Genomic DNA, 24,709 nt, shown 5'->3' on the forward strand with positions numbered 1-24,709 from the left:
AAACAGAAAAAAGTACACTGAGTGACTGTTTTGGTGACTTCTCATCATCTGCTAGTTTCTCCCAGATGCTGAAATCACTTGGCCCCTGGAAACCTAAAAGCATCTTCCTGTCTTAAGGTAGGAAAGTCATGAAGGCCTAAGATGATGATGGTATCTTGGACACAGTAAAGTCAAACACGGGTCCCTTCTGAGACTCATTTAATCTATCCCCCTTCCAAGTCTCTATTTTGCCCACTTGTTAGAATGGCAGAAGATTCATCAGATCTCTGATCTGGAAACTCTTCACCTCATTATAGGCACTTAAAAACACCAGGGTGTGTACAAGTCAAGTGGGAAATTCTGGCTTTGTGGAATTCCTTTCTGGGGTTCAATGGACAATTTTCCATCAAAACATTCACTGGGCACTTCATAATTGCTAATAAAACATGTGAAAGAACTGCATGTGCTCATTTCAGAGCATAAACGACTGTATTCATAGGCAATCCTTTGCCCCGCTCTTTTCCTTTCCAGTGGAATGTGCCTGGAACTTCGTGGACAGGAATGCAACTTGGAGTCAAAAGGCTCTGCCACAGCCTACTGAAAAGTTGGAAGCACAAACCTCAACTTGTCTGGGGACAGAATTTGGAATTAAGTGTGGATTGGGTCAAGAGGAAACAGCTTAAAATCGACGAAGGTTGATTATGACAAGCAGGGGGACAAGCGGCTTCTGGAGCAGTGAAGGATTTGCCGACAAACTTCTCCTCCCTACTCAAAGAATGGGAGAACTGTCCTTTCCAAGGACACTTAAGACTCCTGACTCCCAGATCTGGAATTGACAGCTCCTCAAGCTACAATGATCAGAATGTACAACGAAAATACTGATGGAAGACTTGGAAAAGTTTCTCGATGAGGGGAAACTTCAGTGGAAAAAAGTCTGCACAGAGATTATGGGATGACTGTGACCTGAGGAACTGTAAATGGCAGGGGTCAGTAAATGAACACATCAGGCCACCCCACGTAAGGGCTGGATGCAGGTGGTCAGCAAGTGGATCTAGAGCAGTGGTTCTCAGCGTCAGTCACATCCTGGAATTATCTGGGAAGGCTGAAAAGATACTGATCCTGGGTCTATCCCCAGAAATTTTGTTTATTTGGTCTGGGAAGTGGTCTGGGTATCCAGATTTTTAAAAGCTCTCCAGGGCGCTTCCCTGGTGGCGCAGTGGTTGAGAATCCGCCTGCCAATACAGGGGACACGGGTTCGAGCCCTGGTCCGGGAAGATCCCATGTGCTGCGGAGCAACTAAGCCCGTGAGCCACCACTACTGAGCCTGTGCTCTAGAGCCCGCAAGCCATAACTACTGAAGCCCATGAACCTAGAGCCCGTACTCTGCAACAAGAGAAGCCACCACAATGAGAAGCCTGGGCACCACAACGAAGAGTAGCCCCCGCTCGCCGCAAACAGAGAAAGCCCGTGAGCAGTAACGAAGACCCAACACAGCCAAAAATAAATAAATAAATTTATTTTTTAAAAAAAGGCAAAAAAAAGCTCTCCAGGTCATTCTATTGTGTGGCTAAAGTTGAGAACCACTGATTTTGAGGTCAAGATTTTCAACTGGCTGGCCATTATGTCACTTATTAAAGGTATTTTCTTTTGGGAATTCCCTGGTGGTCCAGTGGTTAGGACTCTGCGCTTCCACTGCAGGGGGCACAGGTTCAATCTCTGGTCGGGGAACTAAGATCCCACAAGCTGTGCAGTGCAGCCAAAAAAGAAAGAAAAAAAATTTTTTTCTTTTCTTCCTAGAGAAGGGTAAAAGGAGGCCGAAAAAGAGGTCATTCTCTCGCAGCTAGAGGCCTATTAGGTGAGAAGCCTGTGGGTGTTCTGCTCTGAATGCAAACGGAACCTCTGTGAGGAAGCAGGAAGCTTATGTTGAGCAGGGGAGGAGGGGGCAGGCTAAGCGGGGCTTTCTACCAGGCTCACCTGCAGTCTCTCCCACCAGATCTGGCGGATGATCTCCCGGCGCTCGGGGACAAGTTTGTACTGGATGACCTCCTCCAGCTCGGAGAGCATGTGGCAAGAAACCATGGCCTGATGGAAGCAAATCGCATTCCAACTTAACACAGCGTGAACAATTCGAAAGCCAGGCTTCAGTTCAGTCATTCTTTTTGGTCCCACAGGCATGCTCTCGGCAGCCTGTGTGTCCTCACAAGCCCACTCTGCAAAAAGAACTGAAATGTGCTTCCAACCCTGCACCGTGCAGACGGTCCACACTCACCCCATACGCCCGGCTGTAGCTCTCTCCTGCCATCGCAGTTAACTCAGCGTCCAGCAGGTCCCGGGCTTTGTCGATGCACTGGAAGAGAAAAAGAGAAGCCCTGGAATTGAGCTGTGGACTTGGGAGCTGAGGGAAGGGAGGGCTGTGATTTTCAGGCTTCCCAACTAGCTGCAGAAGTTACCTGTCTCACTGAAATCCTAGTGATAAAGAGAAAAGTTCACTGAAGGAGGGAAGAAACCTTTTACCAGACTTGAAAGCCTAGAGAAGAGCATTATCTGATTTCTCAGAAAAGACAGAAATGTATGGCAGCCAAAAGCTTAACATCTTAGATCCTGTTTAACAAAGGAAGGAAAATTCGTGCTTAGAAACAGAATCACTGCTTTCTTGCATCTCAAGAGGACAGCTTGAGGATCTACCTTCTTTCAGCTTCTCCATGCTGGGCATGCTGGGAAGAACAGACTGTGCAAGCACTCAAATGGCCCAGCTGGTTGTCTCTGGCTTTTAAGCGCCCTGTCCTCCTGAGGGAGTGCCTCTGAAATTGGCAGAAGAATGCCAATCCTCTCCCTGTAAATGGGAGCTTTTGTGCCTGTGACCGGAATGACCCAGGTCTCAGTTCTCATCGTGTAAATCAGAGCTTGGGGCGGTGGGGATGCCATAGGACTGCAGTTTGAGTCTTCTCTGTTTCATCAATTAAAACCCCTGCATGTGGAGCTTTTCCTTTTTGAATGTTTAAGGTTTATATGACTATGTCCCCATCTGGTAGCGCTCAGGTCATTTACCCAAGCACCTCACCCAAGACAGTCCGGTGCCTGACAGGCTGGATGTGATTACCTCATTATTTTATTCTGCAAGACAGCACAGGATATCCAAATCAAGTGCTAACTTTCCTAAAAGGTAACCAACCAGTGTGTGACACGCCTGCAGAGCCAGAAGAACCTTGTGACTGATTTCTGCTGCAGAAGGGGGCATGCCGCTCTCTGAATTCTCCTTTGGTAAAACAGTTTCTCTCTACCACAAGCAGTGCTAAAGGAACATGGTAAAAAGGATGCAACGATGACCCAAGAAGCCAACTCCAAAAGCAATCTAAACGGTAACTTCTGGAACACGTGTCCCTCTCTCAGAGCAGAAAGTGGTCCCGGCTGATATGCTGGGAGTCATCTTCTTACCGAGTCTTGCGCTCCGAAGCCATTCTAACGAGGCCACAGAGCCAAACGCCAGAGCTGAAGCACAACAGCCTGTTTACACAGGCGCCGCGTGCCAGGCGCGGACGGGGTGCATGCGATTACTTTCCCTTTGTAGGTGGTCTGGGTACATGGAGGTCTGTACCTGCTGCGCCAAGGAGAAGAGGTCCTGATGCAGCGCCAGCACGGCTCTGTAAAACGCCCCGTCGTGGGTATCCCGAGGGATCATGCAGGTGTACTCCTCCATGCTGTCCCACTGACCTACACGCACGCACACGCACACAGAAAAGCATTAGGGTGGTCAGCTTGCTGGGCTAAAGGCAGCAGCTCAAATAGGCCTTGTCACTGTTACTTGAATTTAGCTTGGGGTTCAAACAGGACACACTTGAGCCTGCTGTAGCCGAATGCTGCAGAGAGCCTCTACACTCTGTGAGGCTGAGAGCCAGTTTAACAAGGCCACATCTGTCTTCCAAACACAGGCCTCCACTGCTGCCCCAGGGAGTTCCATGAAAGATGGAAGGAGCCACATAAGCACAGGTCAGGAGGGTGCCACGCAGCACCTCATTAACCTAGAGAACTCGCCCAGCTTTCTCTAGGTGAGATGGAAGAGCTTTCTTCCCAACCAACGGAGGATCTCACAGTTCAATGGTACCTTGGACATTACACTTCCCCCTAAACAACTGATATGGCCATTATCCAGACAGGGGACAGGATGAGACAAACAGTTTGCTTGTCTCACTCTGGTAGTACCTTTGCCTCAGAGGGAGGAGATAAATATTTTAAGAGGCTCTGTTACAACAGAAAGATGGGCTAGGTCACAGCACAGTAGTGTCATATCAGGGCAGACTGGGGAAATGGTGGCATCTGGAAAGACACAGTCACTTCCCCTGCTGGGGTGAGCATGTATCAAATGCCAGGATTTCCAAAACCATCTGCAGGAAAGATACCAGCTTCATTAGCCACAGACTGCAGGGCTGCTGATTTTACGAGGCCTTTTCCTGCCTTTCACTCCAGACCACTGGTGCACCCATTCTCTACGCCTCTGGGCAAAAGCAAATAACAAATGATGACTCCTCAGGAAGCAGTTTGGTTTTGAAAAACGTTCTGGATCCAGCTCAGAGCTCAAGAAAGGAAAGGATATAAGCTCTGTGACTCAGAGGGTGAGAATGGACGTGCATGTTATGTAACCTTCCTCTGGACTCCACAGGTGCAGCTTCCACCTGGGACATCCATGGGCCCTTTCCCCTCTTACTGAGAACATCCCTGGAACAGACACTGGGAATCCTCTCTGCTGGGGTCTGATGTCAGAAAACGACACTTGTCTGTGGGAAGTTTTTAGGAAATCGCTGCTTGAAAACACTCAGGGAATGGGAGGAAGGTGGCTGAGTGTTGGGCAGCAAGGAGGAGAACAGAGAAAACAAAACTGCCAGAATGTTTATAACTGTTGAAGGTGAACAGCATATAGGGGTTCATTTTACTAGTCACTTTTGTATTTGTTGGGAAAATTCTATAATAAAAGTTAAGAAATAAAAGGAGATAGACAGCTGACTTCTCTCATTATTCCTGTAGGATAAAGACATGTTGGTGGAGCTCCAGCAACCATACTGGATCATGAGGTGGCGACCCCATGCACAGCAGAAATATGGAAAAAGGCTAATGATGATGGAGCCAGATGACAAACAAACTTCACTAAATATCTCAGCTTTGATGCCTGATCACTGTTTTCCTTGGCCTCCCTGTGAAGAGCCATTATTAGACACATCTAACAAAGTTAGTCAAAGTCATAAGGTAGAAAGGACAGATGGAGGAGGGAGAAGTGGACGTGAACAGTTTTATGCTTCTATAGCCCTGACATCTCTGCCTGCAGCCACACTGCCACACTTTTCAGATGCGAGCCCCCAGCCTCACTGTCCTCACCTTGACTGGGTGCCTGGGAGGGGAGCCTTACCTAAACCCCATGCAGCTGCAGCAGCCATCCGGGCCATCTTGGCTTGGGTCTCATCATTAACCAGGGTCCACTTTTCACAGCACTGCTGGTGGAGCTGCCCCCTGAAGAAAAGGAATTATACAGTCGGGTTAACAGACATCACCTCCATCTTTCTCTCTAGCCCCTTAGGTTAGCTGGAGGCTGCGGAGGAACTGGATGATAGGGGCCTGCCTTGAACCGGGAGCCTTTAAAGAAAAAGTACTTTTGACTGTGTGATATAATTGAGAAGTGACTGGTCATTTGTTGTTTCTATGGCCTGGTGGCTCATAATTTGTCTGAGAGCGAGTTTATCTAAGATAGGGATCGTGTCTAACTAGGTGTGACGTGAAATGTGAACATCTGGCCCCCTTCATAAATATTAAATAACTTTTCTCCTATGCCAATGAACTCTGGGCTCTTTCCCTTTGGAAGTCCTACAGAGAAAGCCATCTGAAGAGACACATCTGGACATTCTTTTGGGTTCCAAGCTATAGGGAGAATTGGCTTTTAAAAGTATTATACCAATGCTTGCAGTCTGAAATGAAACACAAATGCAATCAATCTGCACAGAGGAAGAAGGTGCTACAATGGTGACATCTACCAGAAATCCAGATGTTGCTTACTGTCAGAATTGCGCACAAGTACCGTGAGTGTGGGTGTGACTAGGAGACAATGAGATACGTATGATGTTCAGCAGACTCTGATACACAGAGAGAGCAGAAGCCCTCAAGAAAAGATGTCCTGTTGGCTGTTAAAACTGCTGCCCTCCCATGTTGCACTTCTGAAGGAAAGGAAATAAAACTCTGCTACTGGGCAAATACAAGCTCCTGCTTTCATGTGAGCTTCAAGACTCAGCTAGGAGACTCCTTAATCTTTCCTGCTTTCTGAAAGAGATGCTGCAGGATGTTTTAACTTGGTATTGGGAGTGGAGTCAAGAGAAAAGGTACAAGTTCCAAGTGGCCCAGCTCAGAAGCCTCGTGGGACATGAGCTACACTGCACTATAAGGTGACATGGGGGACAGGGAGCGGGGAGGAGATAAAGATGTTGAAGGGATCTGGGCTGGGCTCACCGAGAAGCTGACTGCTGACCACATCTAGGAGAACTGCTCGGGGCCATTATCCAGCATCATGGCCTGGCAGTCATTACCTTTCACTGTCTCTCTGTCACAAGGTCAAGAGAGCCAGGGATGCAAGCATTCTAGCTCAAAACGCAGCCAAGATAAAAAAGAGGAAGTGGGCAGCCATCCTGCCCTGTGCACTTACTGAAGCTCAGAGACAGCAGCTGGATGAAGCTCAGTGTTGTTTTCCTGCCGTCTAAACTGAGAAACCTTCACTCTGGGTCCTGCTGGAGGTTATCTTAAAGCAGCAGTTCTCAGATTGTTATGTGCATCATAATCCCATGGAGGGCTCCTTACATAGATTGTTGGGTCCCATCCTTGAGTTTCTGATTTGGGAGGTCTGAACTGGGGCCTGAGAAAGTACATTTCTAACAAGTTTCTAGGTGATACTGATGCTGTGATCCAGGGGCCACAGTTAGAGAACCACTGGCTCAGAGCATAGAACAGCTCCTCTGGGCAGCACATTTTCGCTGTCTGGAGGTAAAGGAAAGCGACATGATCTCTGAATGCTCCTTCCAACCCTAGAACTAAAATTTGTACAGCTGGTAGCCGTAGGCAATTCAGCTTGCCTCTGCTGTTTCGTCAGGACCCCCCATTTCTGTGTCACAGGTCTGGGATTTAGCTTTCCTCTTCATCTCGAGGCAGGGAGCGAGTTCAGTGTGAAACGCCACAAACTGTTAACTCCAGAGACAAAGCAGGGAGCAGTGCAGAATCAGCATCCTGAAAGGCAGCCCCGCCAGGGGACACAGGCACTGACTTCAAGCTGAGGCTGTGTCAACAGTTGTCAGAACTGTTGTCAGAACCTGGTCGGTGCACACAGAGGCGGGGTTCCTCTCCCACAAACATTTGTTGCAAATAAGGATGCAGAATATACTGAGTCCTAACTCTCAAAGGCACGGGGACGAGCAAAATCAAAGAAATAAAAAGTATGAGACTGTCTGGGGGGCAACCACTAGGAGGCTCTTTGGCACCTCTCACTGACACCAGGGAGGACTGGGTAAAAGGCCCCCCAAAACTCTGACTTTCCCACCCAGTGCAGCAGCAAAAAGTGTAAGGAGCGTTCTTCAATTGGCAACGCCTAAGTACTTGGCTGTCTATGATCTCATTCCTGAGGAATCTGTCCTCAAGGACCCAGAGGCCATGAAAGGAACAGTGCAGGGAGGTTTACTTAGGTTCAAGTAGCTGCAGGTGTGGCTGGGGAGCTGGGGGAGGGGGTGGCCGTCTCTGGTACTCAGCTCCCAGAGGCTGAGCATGGGGAGCGGGTCTTAACTCACTGGTAACCCTGGATCACTCCTGAGGGCCACCTCCGGTGAATACCTGCCTCGGGCACGTTCAGGATACATACTCAAAGCAAAAGCAATCCAGAAGTTGCACTCTAAATAGAACTGGCTGAATAAACCATATAAAAAACCTGCATATGACCAGGAAAAGAATTCTACTTCTTTCATTTCTTTTTTTTTTTTTTTTTTGCGGTACGTGGGCCTCTCACTGCTGTGGCCTCTCCCGTTGCGGAGCACAGGCTCTGGACGCGCAGGCTCAGTGGCCATGGCTCACAGGCCCAGCTGCTTCACGGCATGTGGGATCTTCCCGGACCGGGGCACGAACCCGTGTCCACTGCATCGGCAGGCGGACTCTCAACCACTGCGCCACCAGGGAAGCCCTTTCATCTCTTTTTAAAATCTCTTTTAGCCTACTGCATTCTTAAACCCCTTGGTCAGCATCACTAGCCACTTATACTTTATAGGTAATAATAAAACTGGAACGAATTCAAGAGCTCAGAGGTAGATGGCACTGGGTAGTGCAACGTCAGGAGACCTGGATGACTCTGCTCTCGGGAGACCTCGGGCAGGCTATGTCAACTTCTATGAGCCTCAGTTTCCCAACTGTCACACAAGGAGATTAAACAAAATCGCATATAAAGTCTCTTCTAACGCATCCAAGCCAACCCTACTTAACCCACCTAAGGACAGTGGTTGTCTCTAATTATGAAAGGCGGGGAGGGCAGGAAAGGTTTCAAGGAGGGAGAAACAGTTCAGGTGGACCTTGAAAGATGGGGAGAATTTCAAAAAGTAGAAACAGGAGAAGAGGAGGTGAGCAATTCAGGGCACTGAATGAAAGAATGCAAAGAAAAAAATTCTGTGGGGTTTGGAGAATGGCCAATCAACAGCCCTTTGGTTAAAGTTCAAACTCTTAACATGGACCATAAGCCCCACTTGATCTGGCCCCTGCCTAGCTCTCTTGCCTCACCTCTTACCTCTTTTCCGCAACACACTCGACCCCACAGCCTTACTGAACTTTCAGAACCCTAACATAATAATGTGCTCGCTCCTCCTCACTGTCTGGGTCGGAGATAGTTATCACTGTTTCCTGGAAGCCTTCCAGAACCTTCCAAGCTAGGATTAGGGCCCCTTCTGATATCCCACAGCCCCTGGGCTTCTCCTCTCCTTTAAAACTGTATTCACTCTGTGCTACAGCAGCCTGGTCATCTGCCCTGTAAGCTCTGGGAAGGCAGGGGCTGTGTCCCTCTTGTTCATGCTGTGTTCTCAGGGGCTAGCACAGACACCGGCAATGAGTAAGCGCTCAGTACAACTGGCTGAATGAATGAATGGGGCACTCAGTCCCATATGCAAGAGGAAGTTGAGATAATCTGCTCGTGGGGAGGCAGTACAGCATTCTGTTTGTTATTTAAAACTGTAGTTAAACTAGTTCATGACTGCAGGATGGCATTTTGTTTTAGCTATTTTAAAAAACTGCACTTGATGCTGGAAAACAGAACAGGAACCATTTTTCCTTTAACATCCCCTAACAACTCCCCAGGCCAAGATGCAGGCAAGTGTTCTAAATCAAGCGTTACTGTCACTTCTACCTGGCACACCCTTTCCCTCTCCCCATTCTCCTTCACCTGTCTCCCAACCGTAGGCCTTCCTCCAGGGAGAACTGCAAGATCACCCCGTTCCCCACTTCGGTCTTTCAGAGCTGTGTGCTCAGACCATTCATTGTCCCTGGGCTCTCAGGCTCTAGTAACCGCCTGCAACGTGATTGTCTCATCAGCCTCACAAAGGAAGAGGCCTTGTTTTTTTTTTTTTAATCTCTGGAGCCTGGCATACTGCTGAGCCCGTAGTAAGCATTCAATAAAGGTGAAGCACCTGAAGAAAGCAGTCATCTGTTCTTCTTTCCTAAAATCATTAGCAAGAGGTAATAAAGAGAAGAAAAAAAATCAAGGTTGCAGAGCAAGAATATGAAGTCTTCATCAGTCAGTCAAGGTCAAGAGGCAGAGAGAAAACAGCTGTAGATCCCAGGAGCACACCCACACCTGTCCTGTCCCAGACCATTACAAAGTTTAAGTTAAAAAAAAGGAAAGAAAAAAAGCGTCTTTCTATTTAGCACTGAGACAGAACAGAGAGAGAAACACTCCAAAGTGATAGATGATTCCTGGGAAAATAACCAAGTGAAACAAAAATGAGAGTCTTAGGTGAGAACTCTGGTTGGGAGAAGCATTTCAAATGCAACTTGGCCATCATCCCGCTACAGCTTACCATTCCCCCAAGGCCTCGAGGCAGCGCATGCGGCCCAGCATCAGCTCTGGGTCATCCTTGTTGGTGTCCATTTTCTTATCGTAGGCCACAAGAGCATCCTCCCACTCATGCAGTTTCTCATACCAGGTAGCCTGGATCTCCTGCCAAGTGGAAAAGAAAGAGGACTGTTGGGAGGCACAGAGAACACAGGGGTACATTTTTCTTAATCCACAGACTCTCTTGCCCGAGTGTGCCGTGCTGTATGCGTGACACTTCACCCATCACAGTTTGCCTTGGCTTTGACTGAAAAGAACTTCAGAATATCCGGAGGTATGTTTGGTGACGGTGGGAATGCTGGTTCCTTGGCACAGTGATGGAACAACCCTGGGATAATCTGAGAGCAGATGTCAGGCCGTGCTTTCCCCCCATCACTTCCAGCCCAGACACAGAAGGCAGCAGAACTCCAGCATGTGGGGATACAAAGACAGGGGAAATCATTTAGGATGGCAGGAAGCCCCGACCAGGGCTCCTATAAGGATGCCAAGGCCTCGATCTGCTGGAATGCTGACAGTGGGCCAAATGGCAGGGACGGCAGCTGCTTTCCGGATGAGGCCAGAAAGACCAGGTCACATCTGCATATCTGCTGGAGGAAAACCACTCGCTTTTTAAAAGCTCTCGATTCTCTGCGTTTCTTAATGCATTTTTAAACTTTCAGGAAATAATAATTTAAAATACAATATAATACTGCCACTTAAAATTCTTTGGAAAAACCTTCCTCCCTTCTTCTAGAGTCTCCCCCATCCAATGTTCCCTCCTGCTTAGCACCTGGCAGCTTTACCAGTGGCAGGGGCCAAAGGACGGGTCCCATTACCCGGCAGATGGCGCGCCACGCTGCAGTTCAGTGTCGGCCACGTGAATGAGCGGTACTGCAGTCTAGAAGCTGCAGACTACGGCTCTCTGAATGGCCCAGGGACTGTTTTATGCCTCTGTCTGCCCTCCATCTGCCTCCACCTCAGTCTGTCTTCTGGGCTTCTTCATTACCAGCTTGGTAAACGACCATTTCTCTACTGGGCCAGGGGAGTGGCTCTCCAGGGATTTATTTAGCAACAGTACGATCCTGCAGTGGAATTTGTATGATACAATGCAGGGCCCACATCTGCTTCCCCCGTTACCTTTCTCTCCTTCCTAAATGAAAGTCTTATTTCAGCAGCACGTACACTAACAGCTACTGTGTGCTAAGCTCTCTGACAGAATCTTTTCTCCTTGAACCTCTGTAAGGAGGTCATTTCTGTTTTAGGTAGCTAACTTGTGCCTGCTTCCCCAGGCCTAATTCTGCGGCCACAGCAGCCCTTTCCCCAATGTCCATGTACAATGAGGTTTGCCAAAATGGGCTCCGTGGAGGGTAAAACCGCCTAAGCTCCATTTCCCAAGCTCGTCTAGAATCATGCCGCTCTACTACGCCTAAATATGAAAGCAAAACCTTACAGAGAAAACAGTGACTGCAGAGGCTGTACAATTACAAACTCCGAAATTAAAGAGTAACACTGGCAAACTTCCCACTTCGGATTTCTGTACTGGGTGGAAAAGAACAAAGGCTCCTGACGAATGTGTGGCACACACTCAGTATGAACACGCAGAAAGCGGGGGCAGCGGCGTACGGAGCAGGTCACGTAGGGGGCAGGATGTTTTGAATTGCAACAGATTTCAGAAACTATAAGGTTTAAGCAATGAATCCCACAAAATTCTAACGAGATTGCTGTAACCTAAACTGTGCTGAGAAAGCGCGGGCCCTGCCAAGGAAAAGCAACCACTGTCGAGCTTAACGTGACTCAGCCACCTCAATATAGCAGAAAATCCACCATAGGCTTAGCAGCCACCCTGGAGCAACGGCCACCTTTAGAACCTGGAGACGAGGGAACTCTTCATTTAAGGTTGGTACTCTGAGCCACCGGGGTATAAAACCGCCTGAATACCAGATGCTTGTGGAATCCTTGTTTCAATTACTGCGGTCTAAGCGCTAAGGATATCACAGGAGAGGACACCTCTGGGTGGAGTACCTGAAGTGCCCTCTTTGCTGACCTTCCTCCCTCTGCAAACAAGGGTTGTGGCAAAGATGGATGAGACACAGTCCCTTCTGTCTTGTCATCTGGAGATGCTTTCTTAGTCTAGTCACAGATATGTGCTCAAGATGGCAAAATACTCCCTGAAAGGTTTCAGTCCAATCGAACAGCCCTTGTAGAAGGCAAAAGCCCGTGAAGTAGTCACTTTCTTCACTCTAACACACTGGGCTCTCGATTAAGGCAGACTGGAGTAAGTGACCTACTTGACTAATAAAAGGTTCCTCATCAAATATATGGACCCAGAACTTCCTGACCTTCCAGGAAGTCAATGTTAAGTTGATTAAGTCGATGCCTTATATATGGTTTGGAGTTACCAAAGCACTCTCCCAAGACTACAGAGAGTAACAGAATCTTTTTAATATTAGTTGGGCAAAGATGGCAGGAGGCAAGAAGCTATATAAGCAATAATGAAATGGAACAATCCCTCAATATCAGGTATAAATTATGGCATATTTTTTTCTGGAGAATTACCCATGGTTTCCTCTGAAGTAGGTACTGAGCCTTAACTATGGGCCAGTGGCAATGCTGGCTGTCACAGAGGACACAAAGACAACTCTGGTCAGGGTTAAACACCTGGGCTCTGACACCAGACTGCCCGGGGTTCAAGTCCTGGCCCTGCCACTTATTCACGGTCAGCTCAGGTAAGGTTGTTATCCTGCCGGGACCACAGTCTCCTCATCTGTAAAATGGGATAACAATAGTACACATTCCAAGGGTTCCTGTGAGGACTGAATTAGATGAAGTACATAGAGCACATAGCAAAGGGCTAGGCGCATGCTGAGAGTCTGATAAATACAAGTTATTACTGTTTTTTAGATTCTGCCCTCACGATCTCTGTTCAGCTTGAATACACTCCATACAGCCACTGTCTCCTTCAACCTCAAGATATAGGTAAGTCAGCATCAGATTTTTAACAATTGGCAAAAAAACAGAAAAGGAAAGTAACTTTCTTAAGGTCGTGGCTTAGTGCCTCCCTAGCCAGGTGGCTACCTCTTGCTCTTCTAAAAGGAATGAGGCAACTTACCAGCTCTCCGAAGTGTTTCATGGCATATTCTAATACCCCGGCAGCTGCCTCTGGCTGCTGTAGCTTATTATTAATGCTGGGAAAACAAAAGGAATAGGTGGTTACACTCAGCATGTCAGAGGGTGGGAGGTGCAGGGTCATTTGTGGGCAGATGGCTCACCAGCATGCTGGGGACAATGTCTTACAGATGTAGAAAGAGCATCAATTATCTATTACCACCCAGAAAGCTCGGCCTGAATGATTTCATCTTGATCTCATACTCCTAATTTTGAAGGGGCCACATTTGGTGGACAGGAGGCCTTGCCTGCTCTGGGGCCCTTCCTCCAAGCAGCAGACTGGTTTCCTCTCAGATATCATACGTCAGGCAGCACATGTCTGTTTTTTAACTAGAAACCCTGGCTCCAGAACTGTTCCTGTTGTAGAACACAACCAGATGAGGTACCTCTGAACTTTTAACTCTTACTTCTTCTCATCAGTTGCCCTTGGTGGTAAGAATAACCAAAATGAATAAAAATCATCAGGCTCTGTGGGTGACAAAGAAGTGGCACTGAGGCTGGGTCATCCACGTCAATGACAGAGAACCCAGCAACAGTCTTGACTGCTCCCCTGACAGGGCCCATCTCTTTCAAATTCAGATGTTTCCCTAGTCCCTTTTCAAAGACCATGCCCTCCCTCTGCAGCAGGCTGTGAAGGGACCGCATCCCAAGGCACTTGCCTGGTCTCTCTGGCAGAGAGATGCTTTTCTTAACAACACACAACTTTGCTGATGTCATCTGTGGGCAGCATATGGCCAGTTGGGGCTGGAGAACTGTAAGTGTATTGGGGCAACTGAGCAGAAAAGCTGGAAGGCTTGCTGCCTGAAGTTGGTTCATCAGAGAGGCTGTGAAGAGGTCCTGAAAGTAGGGGAGCTGCAAGGCTCAGACCCTTGTTCCAATAGGGACCTATGTAAGAGGGTAAGCAGCAACTAACCCAACACTAAACATAAGCTTGAGTTATGCAAGGAAGGAAGGAAGAGAGGGAGGGAGCAGCCTTGAGAAAACCACAGGACAACAACGACTACATCTGTTCATAGGCAGGGAGCAAAATGTGACAGACCACCTTGGGAGTCTAGACTGGGTGTCCAAGCTCAAGGCTCCAGGCTCTGCAACCAGAGGCGAAAGTAACTGCACAGACATCCCTCTCCTTTATTTACAGGAGTAGATGGGCAACCTTGTGTGGGATCTACTGGGCGGACTGTTTGGAGCTTCTGTGTGGGTCCCAAGCAAAGCAATGAGCCCAAATGTTCTCTGTAAGTTTTCTGCTGCAGGATTCAGAAATATTTTTAATTTCAAAGTGAAGCTGTAACATCATGGTCCTTTAGGAAGCCCTATGAGAGTTTTTCTAAGCTGAGAATGAAAAGCCAAGTCCAAAGGGACTAATTCCACTGCATGCTCATTGTGAAGCAGTTTCCCATTCCTGTTGGCCTCTAAGTCAGGTTCTCAGCTTTGTTGCTCACTCACATAGGGCTGGGTAAAGCGTATTAATAATTAATATTACTGGGTATAGATTTGTGATAATCTAGCTCCTTGAGCCCAAATAAAGATTTTGGAAGCATAAGAAGGCAGGAAAAAAGAAAGCCAGTATATATTCTATATATTATACTCAAATATGTAATATATCATATGTAACTATATATAGTGATATAGTCTATATATTATTTTTAGTCCTGATGTGGACTATTGGGATGGCCCTGGTAGGAACATAAAGTGTTCCGATGAGGAAGATAAGGAAAGTGTTTCTTGCCTGAACCAAAAGAAGTTAACTCTAAGAATCAGACATAAAAATCCAGGAGTTCTAATAACTGTCTTCCAATCTTATGCTCTGGAACATACTCTAATTTTCAAGAACAAATTATAAACATTACCAAAACTTGCCTCACTCTGGGGAATAAAGCAACACAAAAACAAAAGCAAGCAAAGTCACTCCTCCCCCCACTCGCCCATTTGTTATACATAAAAAGGAGAATTTTACAAGAAACTGATGAAAATCAGGAAGTTGTGACTAGAGACTTCAGAGAAGAAATACAAATTTTACCTTAATGTTGCTATGGCTTCGATATACCTCCTCTAAGGACAGACCAACACAGCTTTGCAAACTTAAAAAGAAAACTCATCACATGGCCCCAACTCCTTTAAGAGAAAGTCCACATAAGTCACCTGCACAGAACTCCCCGCTTGTATATGTGTGGAAGCAGGTGAGGATGCAGACAGCCCCGTGGGAAGGAAAGAGGGGGCTGGGCTCACTGCGGACCCACACTGACCAGGCCTCGATCAATGGCCAGGAAAACCGGGCGTGTACCTTGAGATGCATGACAAGCTCTTGTCCAACAGTAAGGACAGTCACTGAAAAAATGACAACTGACTAAATGGACTAAAACAAACCCATGAAAAATGAGTGGGAGCACAGAGAAAGGGTCCCTTTGATAAATTAAGTTCTGGTTTGAGGACCTCAAAGTAAAGGAGATTGTACACACCTACTCTCGACTGTTCAGAGAGGAGAGATTTCAAGTTAACCAGCTGTTCTCATCCTGTTTATTCTTTCCTCCTCCCTGTTTGCATTCTTCTTTCCTATAGAACTTTCTCCCTAAATGCATTTCTTTCTTCTTTCCTTCCGTGGAGTCTCCCGTGTGTGCCTACAAGGCTGCTGGAGAACGCAACTGCAGGGGCTGAGGCTCTGGAGGTTCTCCTGGTGCTCGAGAGAGTCTACCATCTTGTTTGGGACCTTAACTTTTTCTCCTTCCTCCACGGCTTCTGGCACTCCATCACGAGAGGCAATGGATTATAATAACAACAAAAAGATATCTAAATTTACTGAGGGCTCACTGTAGGTGCCAGGCACTATGCTGATTACTGCTGATACATGTCATCTTAACCCTACGAGGTAGACATTATTAACACTCCCATTTTACGTATAAGGAAACCGTGGCCCAGCCGGTCATCCTTTCCCTTCGAAATTGTACCATTAAAAGGATCTGAAGTAATAACTAAGGGTACAGCTCTGCGGTGGGAGAGAAGCGTGTCAGCTGTCTACTCTCGGCATCAGTGGGCCTGAGCAAATACGTGTAAAATAAGTGACTGAAAGCATGGCATGGGACGTTTCCATGAGCGAACTCTGTATATAATCTGCTGTACGGGAGAAAGGAGCTGTAATGCACCTTCCCTTTAGCTTCCTCACCCATACCATGGCTAACACCCTGCTCTGACCCCTAAGCTCCCGTTTCCTGTTTTTTTATTTCCTTTCAGAAGCCACTGGCAACGCCTCCACACCTCCCAGCAGGACAGTCAGCATGCGGCCACAGTGGGCTTTTCCGAGGCAGCTTGTTCGAGGCTGCCAGGCTTACAGACAGAGCGCAGGCTGCAAAGTGGGGGATGAACAAGCCTCTGTGGAAACTCAGAAGTTCCCAGCTACTAAGGCCCCAGTCTCCTGCTTGCTTGGGTGACACAAGACTGTCTGTTCAAATACTCCCTTTTTAAACTCAGATGTGGTTTTATGAGACTGAAGGGAGAGACTGTATGTGTGGCTCATGTGCAGAAACCACCTTTGCTCAAAAGGCCCCCTAATGAGGAGCTCTCGTTTTATGGGGCAGCTGGGAGTTTTCTACAGCCCGTTCAATAAACGCTGCCTTGTGTGCCCCGGGGTCTTTCCGTATTAATGCTGGAGGCTTACAAAGGGCAAACTGTTCAAAGCTCAGCCCAACAGCAGAGGAGTGCTTAACAACACAAACCAGGCCTCACCGACGCTAACAAACAAGTGTAGGGAGATGGAGGCTTAGGCAGCAACGTGCCCACGACAACAGTGCACAGGATGACAGGTCAACCAGATAGCCTGTCTCCTCTCCACGCTCACCAAGGCCAGAAGGAAAAGATGGCTGCGGCGCAAGAATTTCTAGGCTAGTGGATCCCGTCCCAGTGCTGTCTTGGCATGGGTGTCGGGGTAGATTTGTATCCTACTTCACTGCGCAGTGAGAACATCCAGTTGAGCTCTTGTATAGTTACGAGTCGACAGAGCAAACAGAAGCTGCCTACCCACAGAATAAAACGCAGAGCCCACAAATAAACCTGGTGTTAGAAATACAATGAAGAGAGACAGACAGGGAAACACAATGAATTAGGATATCAAGAGGGGAAAAGGCAATTATTCAGACATATTCACTCATTCATTCCCCACCTCCCCTCCCTCACTCCAAGATTTAATTTTTATTAAAGGAAGCTGAGTTGAAGAGCTTGAAACTGGAAAATTCTTGGCAATTGAGGGAAACACTTTTTAGAATTGAGTCGAATTAACAAATAAGAATGAGATATGGCCTCAATGCCTCCTACACCAAACAGATTACACCAGGCATCTTTTCTCCACTATCCGCAACTCTCTTTCCAGACGTAGGGAAAGTGTGTAAGCTGAGTAAGGGACTCAGACGTGAAGGAGCTTCTCATTGCCTTGGTGCGTTCCTTGTCCGAGAGCGATGGCTGAGAAGCTAGTGCTGGGAGTGGGGACTGTTTACTTCTCCGTGACTCGCCTCTTCAATCTTTTCCTCGGTGCTTTTCACAGGCAAGTGGGGACCAGTCTCACTGAGGATGAGACTGAAGAAACAGCGGGTCATTAACTGCTCCACATCCTAACTAATGCTGACCCACTAGCAAACCAACAGGAGGGTCTCTGGCTCGGCATCCAAATGTCACTCCTACCACCTGAAGGGAAACCTGAGGAACCGTGTTGTTTCCTAAGTCATTGCTCCATGGGCTTCTGGACTGGTGTCAAATCCAATGTCATCTGGCCTGGTAATTCCTCATGGTACGGCTCACTTGGTTATCGACCTCATCTCTTAGCCTTGGTGCCTTGAGGACCTTCGGCTACTAAGAGCAAAGTGATGCAGGATAACTCAACACGAGCTGGAGCCACTGGAAAGCCGGTCACACGAGGAGCATCTGCAGTCACACCTGGGGGACTACTCAGGCGTTCCTAGTGCTCGCATCAGGAATTTACGAGAACGTCATGCACTTGCTTCCCAAATGGCTCTGGGCCTGCTCTCTCCTATTTCTAGTGCAGACTGTAGTCTACATTTTATTTGGTTCTCTGTCAAGTAAAAATACTCTGAATACCCTTGGTGCTGGGCTGGTGACACATGCAACACAGCTGAGAGCGGACCTGGGCGGGTCTGGCTGAGGAGCTCCTGAAGAGCCAAGTTGAGGCCCAGACGGACCCTGCTTTGTATCAAGCAGTATATCAAGCAGTCTTTTTTTTTTAATGAATCTTTTCTGTTGCTTTATCTTTTTTAATTAATGCACTTTTTTTTTTTTTTTTTTGCGGTACACGGGCCTCTCACTGTTGTGGCCTCTCCCGTTGCGGAGCACAGGCTCCGGATGCGCAGGCTCAGTGGCCATGGCTCACGGGCCTAGCCGCTCCGCGCCATGTGGGATCGTCCCAGACCGGGGCACGAACCCGTGTCCCCTGCATCGGCAGGCAGACTCTCAACCACTGAGCCACCAGGGAAGCCCTAATTAATGCACTTTTAAAAAATTAATTAATTAATTTATTTTTGGCTGCGTTGGGTCTTCATTGCTGCACGCGGGCTTTCTATAGTTGTGGTGAGCAGGGGCCACTCTTTGTTGCGGTGCGTGGGCTTCACATTGCAGTGGCTTCTTCTGTTACTGAGCTCTAGGCGCGCGGGCTTCAGTAGTTGTGGCACGTGGGCTCAGCAGTTGTGGCTCGCAGGCTCTAGAGTGCAGGCTCAGTAGTTGTGGCGCACGGGCTTAGTTGTTCCGCGGCATGCGGGATCTTCCCGGATCAGGGCTCGAACCCGTGTCTCCTGCATTGGCAGGCGGACTCTTAATCACTGTGCCACCAGAGAAGTCCCCCAAGCAGTCTTTCTTATTTCTCTTATAGAGCGGTAGCTGCTTCTGTCCATCCCTGTTACTTCTTCCAGCACCAAGACTTAGCTCTGTGTCCAACGGATGATTAAAAACAAAACATCTTGATTCCTGTACAGAGCCAGGAAGATCCAGGATTGGTGGGGCCCTGATGTCTTTTCATCAGGCAGTTCCCCTGGGACTCTGGGGAGCTCAAGGGTGTGACAGTCTCTTTTCAAGCAGGACAGCAGTGAAGACAGAAGGCAACGTGAGAACATCCGAAATGTACAGCGGAGAAAGGTGGTGAGGGGTAATTCAAATGCAGGTGGGTAGGGAGAGCGAAGGGGTAGGGAGAGCAAAGGGGGCTGGCAGGCCTTAGGGTCCCCCCCTTAAAGCCACAGTCAGGGCATGAAGATAGCACCCCAGGGTCTGGCAGGACAAACTTTCCTTTCTTGCTTCAGAAACTTAGGAAGAGTAAATTTACTCCTTTTCTACATATTACGAAAAGGAGGCTGGCCTCATTACACGGTTTCAAAGCTGGGACATTTGGTGTCCTTGGCACCCTCAGGGACCTAAGGCACGAAGACAAAAAAAAATCCGGTGCAAGAGAGGTGGGTGGACTGCCTTGGACAATCACATGGGTTCCTGACATCTCAGGCCACAGCGGCTTAAGGATAATGAGCTCTCACTTTGTCTTCACCCTTTCCTTTGTCTGCTCACAGTGTAAATGACACGTCTGTCATAATATCTAGAAGACTTGCCAGATCTGTATGTGAGAAAGTGGGCCTTAAGAATAAAAAAGATAGAATGCTAACAACTGTGTAGATTACGGAAAGGAGAGACAAAAACTATCTTTTCGAGACTGGTAGGAGGAAGTATATCTTTTTTTTTTTAATTAAGAAAAAGTGGGGGGAGGGAAGTTCACCACGATATTAGAATGATACTTTTGCCCATGCATATTCTGTATAAATACATATTTTATACACAGTGCTAGCTAGAGTGATCATACAGCTTTGGATTCTGCTCTTTCACATATCACAGGCATTTCCTACTTTACCCGGAGTCTTCATAATTTTTTATTTATTTATTTTTCTTTTGCGGTACGCAGGCCTCTCACTGTTGTGGCCTCTCCCGTTGCGGAGCACAGGCTCCGGACGCACAGGCTCAGCGGCCATGGCTCACGGGCCCAGCCGCTCCGCGGCACGTGGGATCTTCCTGGACCGGGGCACGAACCCGTGTCCCCTGCATCGGCAGGTGGACTCTCAACCACTGCGCCACCAGGGAAGCCCCTTCATAATTATTTTTAACAGCTGCATAAGAATGTCACCCTGCTGCTGGATGGCACGTACAAACCCGTCTCGTGGGCGCACCCTCGTGGCTGGGTGAGAGCAGCACTAGTTAAGCCGCCAGGGCGCCAGGAGTGCGGCAGGAGCTCCCACTCTCTGCTCACAGGTGGTCTGTCCTGTAGACGCCTGCAGGGTCAGTCCTGGGAATCAGAGCGTCCTCCCTGAGGATGAGCACAGTGCTCGGCAACAAGCGGGGCAAGTGGTCCCATTTCACCCATCACCTCCACGCCCCTCCTGGCTGAATGCGGGGCCCGGGCTCCCCAGCACAACCAGAGTAAGGCACTGAGAGGTCGCGGAGACCTGGAGTGTCAAAGCACACGATTTGTGCTGGCCGGGTTTCCAACCCAGGGGCCTGTCAGAGGCGTGCTGTAAAAATGATGAATGGCTGTCACATTTCCAAGGCTCTGGCTGATTTAGGGAGCCACTGGCAGGCGCATCACTCCCAGCATGTCAGCCAGTTAATTACTGCCAACTTTATCTTTCTTGTCAACACTTCTTGACAAATTGGCCATTATCTCTTTATTCTACCACAGTGAGCACTGCTCCTTTTCTGGTGATGCCTGGAGGTTTTTCTCCTCCTTTCTGCTTCTTCATATCCAGAGTGAAATGAAGAGCTCTGAGAGAGACGATCAGGAAGAAGAAGCTGTCAGGAAACAACAAAGCGGGGAGGGCTGACAGACTGAAGCCCAAAGCTTATTTTCAACTACCTCGACTCAAAATAGAGTTGATATTTTGGGTAAAATCCTGATTTCTTGGCTTCTGCATGTCCAAGAGCTCTGACTCAGCCTATTATGTGGATGAAGTTGGGAAACAAAAATGAAATGACCTGGCATCCAGTGACTTGGCAGCTTTGAACTCTCCACACTTCTAATCGTGTGAGCAGATGTGCGCTGGCCTTGTACTCCAGTACGGAGTTAGGCCACATTGTAGTAATACTGATGCCCATTCTGGGATCAGGAGAAGGAAAAAATATGCCTACCTTTTTAGTAAGGAAAAGCTGACAGACGAGGAACGTAACATACTGTAATTGAATCACCAAGATTCACAGCCAATGAGATGTCCAAAAGAATCTGGAGAGATCAATGGTGTTATCACTGATACATTTCATTGTCACTGGGACAGACTGTGTCAGAGGTGGCCATGGGGCACCTAGCGTATTTCATCAATTCTAAGAGGTGCACTTTAACAGCTCTGAGACCATGATACAGCTTATAATTCAAGGTTTCAGAGTGCTGTGACCCAGTTTAATTGCCAGCAGTTTGTTCCCCCTCGCAGTGGTACATGAAAATCAGAAGCAGCTTTGCTAACTCACCGTAAGAGTGGTCCCACTGAATCTCCAGCCATTCCTGAGGATGAGCTAGATGCAGTGGAGGAGCAGAGGTTAACTACTGACCGACAGCAAGCGGCACCCTTTAGAATGGTCTTGGGTTACAAGGAAAGACCCTCTGTCCTTTTGGTCAGCTTTAGGAGAAACCCCAGGACTCCTCCCTTTGTACAACTCCTCACTCATGGTCAGCTTTCTGCACTGAAAAGCAGCTTTCCTTGGAGTTTGTAAGATGCCCTATAGAGGCAAGCTGTTGTAAAGTGAACCTGTAAGAAGTCTTTAGAGCAGCCAGAAATAAATTTAAGCTCTACTGATGACTGGTGAGGGACTTGGCCTCTTGGGTAATGGCTGGATGTAAAAGGACATTAAAGAAAAAGATGGGGCTAAAAAGAAAGATATAATCTGTGCTTGTGCTCGGGCTACAAAGGGGTTTCCTCCATCTGCACACTCTCTGCTGCTTGGAGCTTTTCTACAGGGGTATGGATTCCTCGAGGCACACTGGCACTTTTGAAGGCAGCATGAGTCCAGACGTTTGGAATGTGTCTTTACTGAGAAGTGCGAAGCCTTTGAGCAAATCCTTCCCCTCTGGACAGAGCGTTTTCTCTTCCAGCAGAGGTGTGGGAAAAGAACAAGACTGTGTACCTTTTCTGGAAGCCTGGAAACAACTGTAAAAGCTGGGCTCATACTTCCAAGCAACGCAACAGAGACACCTTGGGAACATGTGTTTAGAATTAAGACACAGAGTGGGTTTGTTCGTCCATCTAGCCCCTTGCCTGTAGGCTGTAAAGCCCAGTCACCCTCACTGTTAATTGGTTGCTCAGGCACAAACTGGTTCAATTTCTTTAACATTCTCAAAGAGTTACAGGCCATTTCCCATTAGTGCTGCCTAAGTCAGGGAGGCTAAGACCCAGGCTGAAGGGAAGCTCCTCAGTCCCAGGGCGACTGCACATAGACTTGAAATCTTGTCCTGCACCCCGGCAGGAATCCGTCTTTGGCTAAGAGTGATTTTTTGCAATTGCAATGTAATGGGTGTTTGATTTCCCTTTGGAGACAGACAAGATTTGTTGGATTCCTGGATTAATTACGGGGAATACAGCTGCCCAGAGACATGACATGTTACTTTCTGTGTTCTGTCTTCAACATGAGCTGCTGCATGTGGCCCCTCAGGCCGTGATAAGGATTAACCGACAGGTCAATGCAGGGTCAAGTTATCAGATATGCCATTCATACAGGCCTCCAGAATCAACGGCGGGGGTGGGGGGCTGGGGGGTACAAAACCCTACCACAATGCTCTGTGGCCCTCTCACTCGTCTTCATATGTAAAGAAACAGGGGTGAGATGCAAATCGATGGTTTCCAGGGATACAAAGTGATCATACAATCAGGCTGCTACCTCAAGTTACTGGTTAAAAAAAAGAAGGCTGAACCAAATGATCTCAACTCTTCCAGTTCTCACTCTCTTTGATTCTATAACTAAAATCTATGGAAGAAAATGTTAAAGCAGGAGAGAAGGCAATCCCCTGCAATGAAGGACTCACCATGATAAAATACTGGCAATGACCATGGAGAGAGACTCTTAAGTCTCCACGTCAGATGTTTATTTAGGAGAAAAGAACCTTCTGCTGGGAATTCATTCTTTCATTTGACAAGTTCCAATACAGTATCTCTTTTGTCTCAGGCTTTGTCCTAAGTGCTGGTTGCTAGAGCTACTATGGTAGATAAGACAGGTATGGTCTTTGCTTTCACAGAGCTTATAGGTCAGTGAAGTAGATATACAAAACACAAATGGAAATAAGTGCTGTGGAGGTAAACACCATGAAGAAAACAGAGCACAGAGATGGAGAATGGCACAGGGGACTTATTTTAGATTCAGGTGGACAGGGAGGTTTTTCTGATGAAATGATAATCGATTACCTAAATATCAATACTACTTAGTATTTGCTAGATATGGACTATGTGTCAGACACAATTCAAAGTGTCTTACAGCTCATACAACTCAATAACAAAAAAACAAACAACCCAATTGAAAAACGGGCAGAAGACCTAAATAGACATTTCCCCAAAGAAGACATACAGATGGCCAATAGGCACATGAAAAGATGCTCATCGTTGCTAATTATTAGAGAAATGTAAATCAAAACTACAGTGAGGTACCACCTCACACTGGTCAGAATGACCATCATTAAAACGTCTACAAGTAAGGGACTTCCCCGGTGGCACAGTGGTTAAGAATCCGCCTGCCAAGGCAGGGGACACAGTTTCGATCCCTGGTCTGGGAAGATCCCACATGCCACGGAGCAACTAAGCCTGTGCGCCACAAGTACTGAGCCTGTGCTCTAGAGTCCGTGAGCCATAACTACTGAGCCTGCATGCCACAACTACTGAAGCCCATGCACCTAGAGCCCATGCTCCGCAACAAGAGAAGCCACTGCAATGAGAAGCCCACGCACAGCAACAAAGAGTAGCCCCTGCTGGACGCAACTAAGGAAAGCCTGCACACAGCAACGAAGACCCAATGCAACCAAAAATAACTTAATTAATTAATTTTTAAAAATACTAAAAACAAACAAACAAAGGACTAGTGTTCAAAAAAAAAAGTCTACAAATAATAAATGCTGGAGAGGGTGTGGAGAAAAGGGAACCCTCCTACACTGTTGATGGGAATGTAAACTGATGCAGGCACTATGGAAAACAGTATGGAGGTTCCTCAAAAGACTAAAAATAGAGTTGGCATTTGATCTAGCAATCCCACTCCTGGGCATATATCCAGACGAAACTATAATTTGAAAAGATACATGCACCCCTATGTTCACAGTAGCACTATTTACAACAGCCAAGACATGGAAACAACCTAAATGTCCACTGAGAGATGAATGAATAAAGAAGATGTGGTATACATATACACAATGGAATATTACTCAACCATAAAAAGGAACGAAATAATGCCATTTGCAGCAACATGGATGGACCTAGAGACTATCATACT

General features: G+C 47.5%; 1 protein-coding gene across 3 annotated transcripts in view; it reads right to left on the reverse strand.

Moving 5' to 3' along the window:
* The window catches only part of MTOR (mechanistic target of rapamycin kinase), a 117,701-nt gene that overhangs the window by 28,391 nt on the left and 64,601 nt on the right, over window positions 1–24,709 (reverse strand). For all 3 annotated transcript variants that reach the window (XM_060014254.1, XM_060014246.1, XM_060014262.1), the window contains exons 29-34: window positions 13,173–13,248; window positions 10,050–10,189; window positions 5,378–5,478; window positions 3,575–3,690; window positions 2,249–2,326; window positions 1,954–2,061 (exon numbers count right to left, since the gene is read on the reverse strand). In XM_060014254.1, the coding sequence (XP_059870237.1) occupies window positions 1,954–2,061; window positions 2,249–2,326; window positions 3,575–3,690; window positions 5,378–5,478; window positions 10,050–10,189; window positions 13,173–13,248 (619 nt within the window). The remainder of the gene's footprint in view (window positions 1–1,953; window positions 2,062–2,248; window positions 2,327–3,574; window positions 3,691–5,377; window positions 5,479–10,049; window positions 10,190–13,172; window positions 13,249–24,709) is intronic.

The sequence above is a fragment of the Delphinus delphis genome, chromosome 1 (genome assembly GCF_949987515.2).
Source record: "Delphinus delphis chromosome 1, mDelDel1.2, whole genome shotgun sequence".
In the NCBI taxonomy this organism is placed as follows: Eukaryota; Metazoa; Chordata; class Mammalia; order Artiodactyla; family Delphinidae; genus Delphinus; species Delphinus delphis.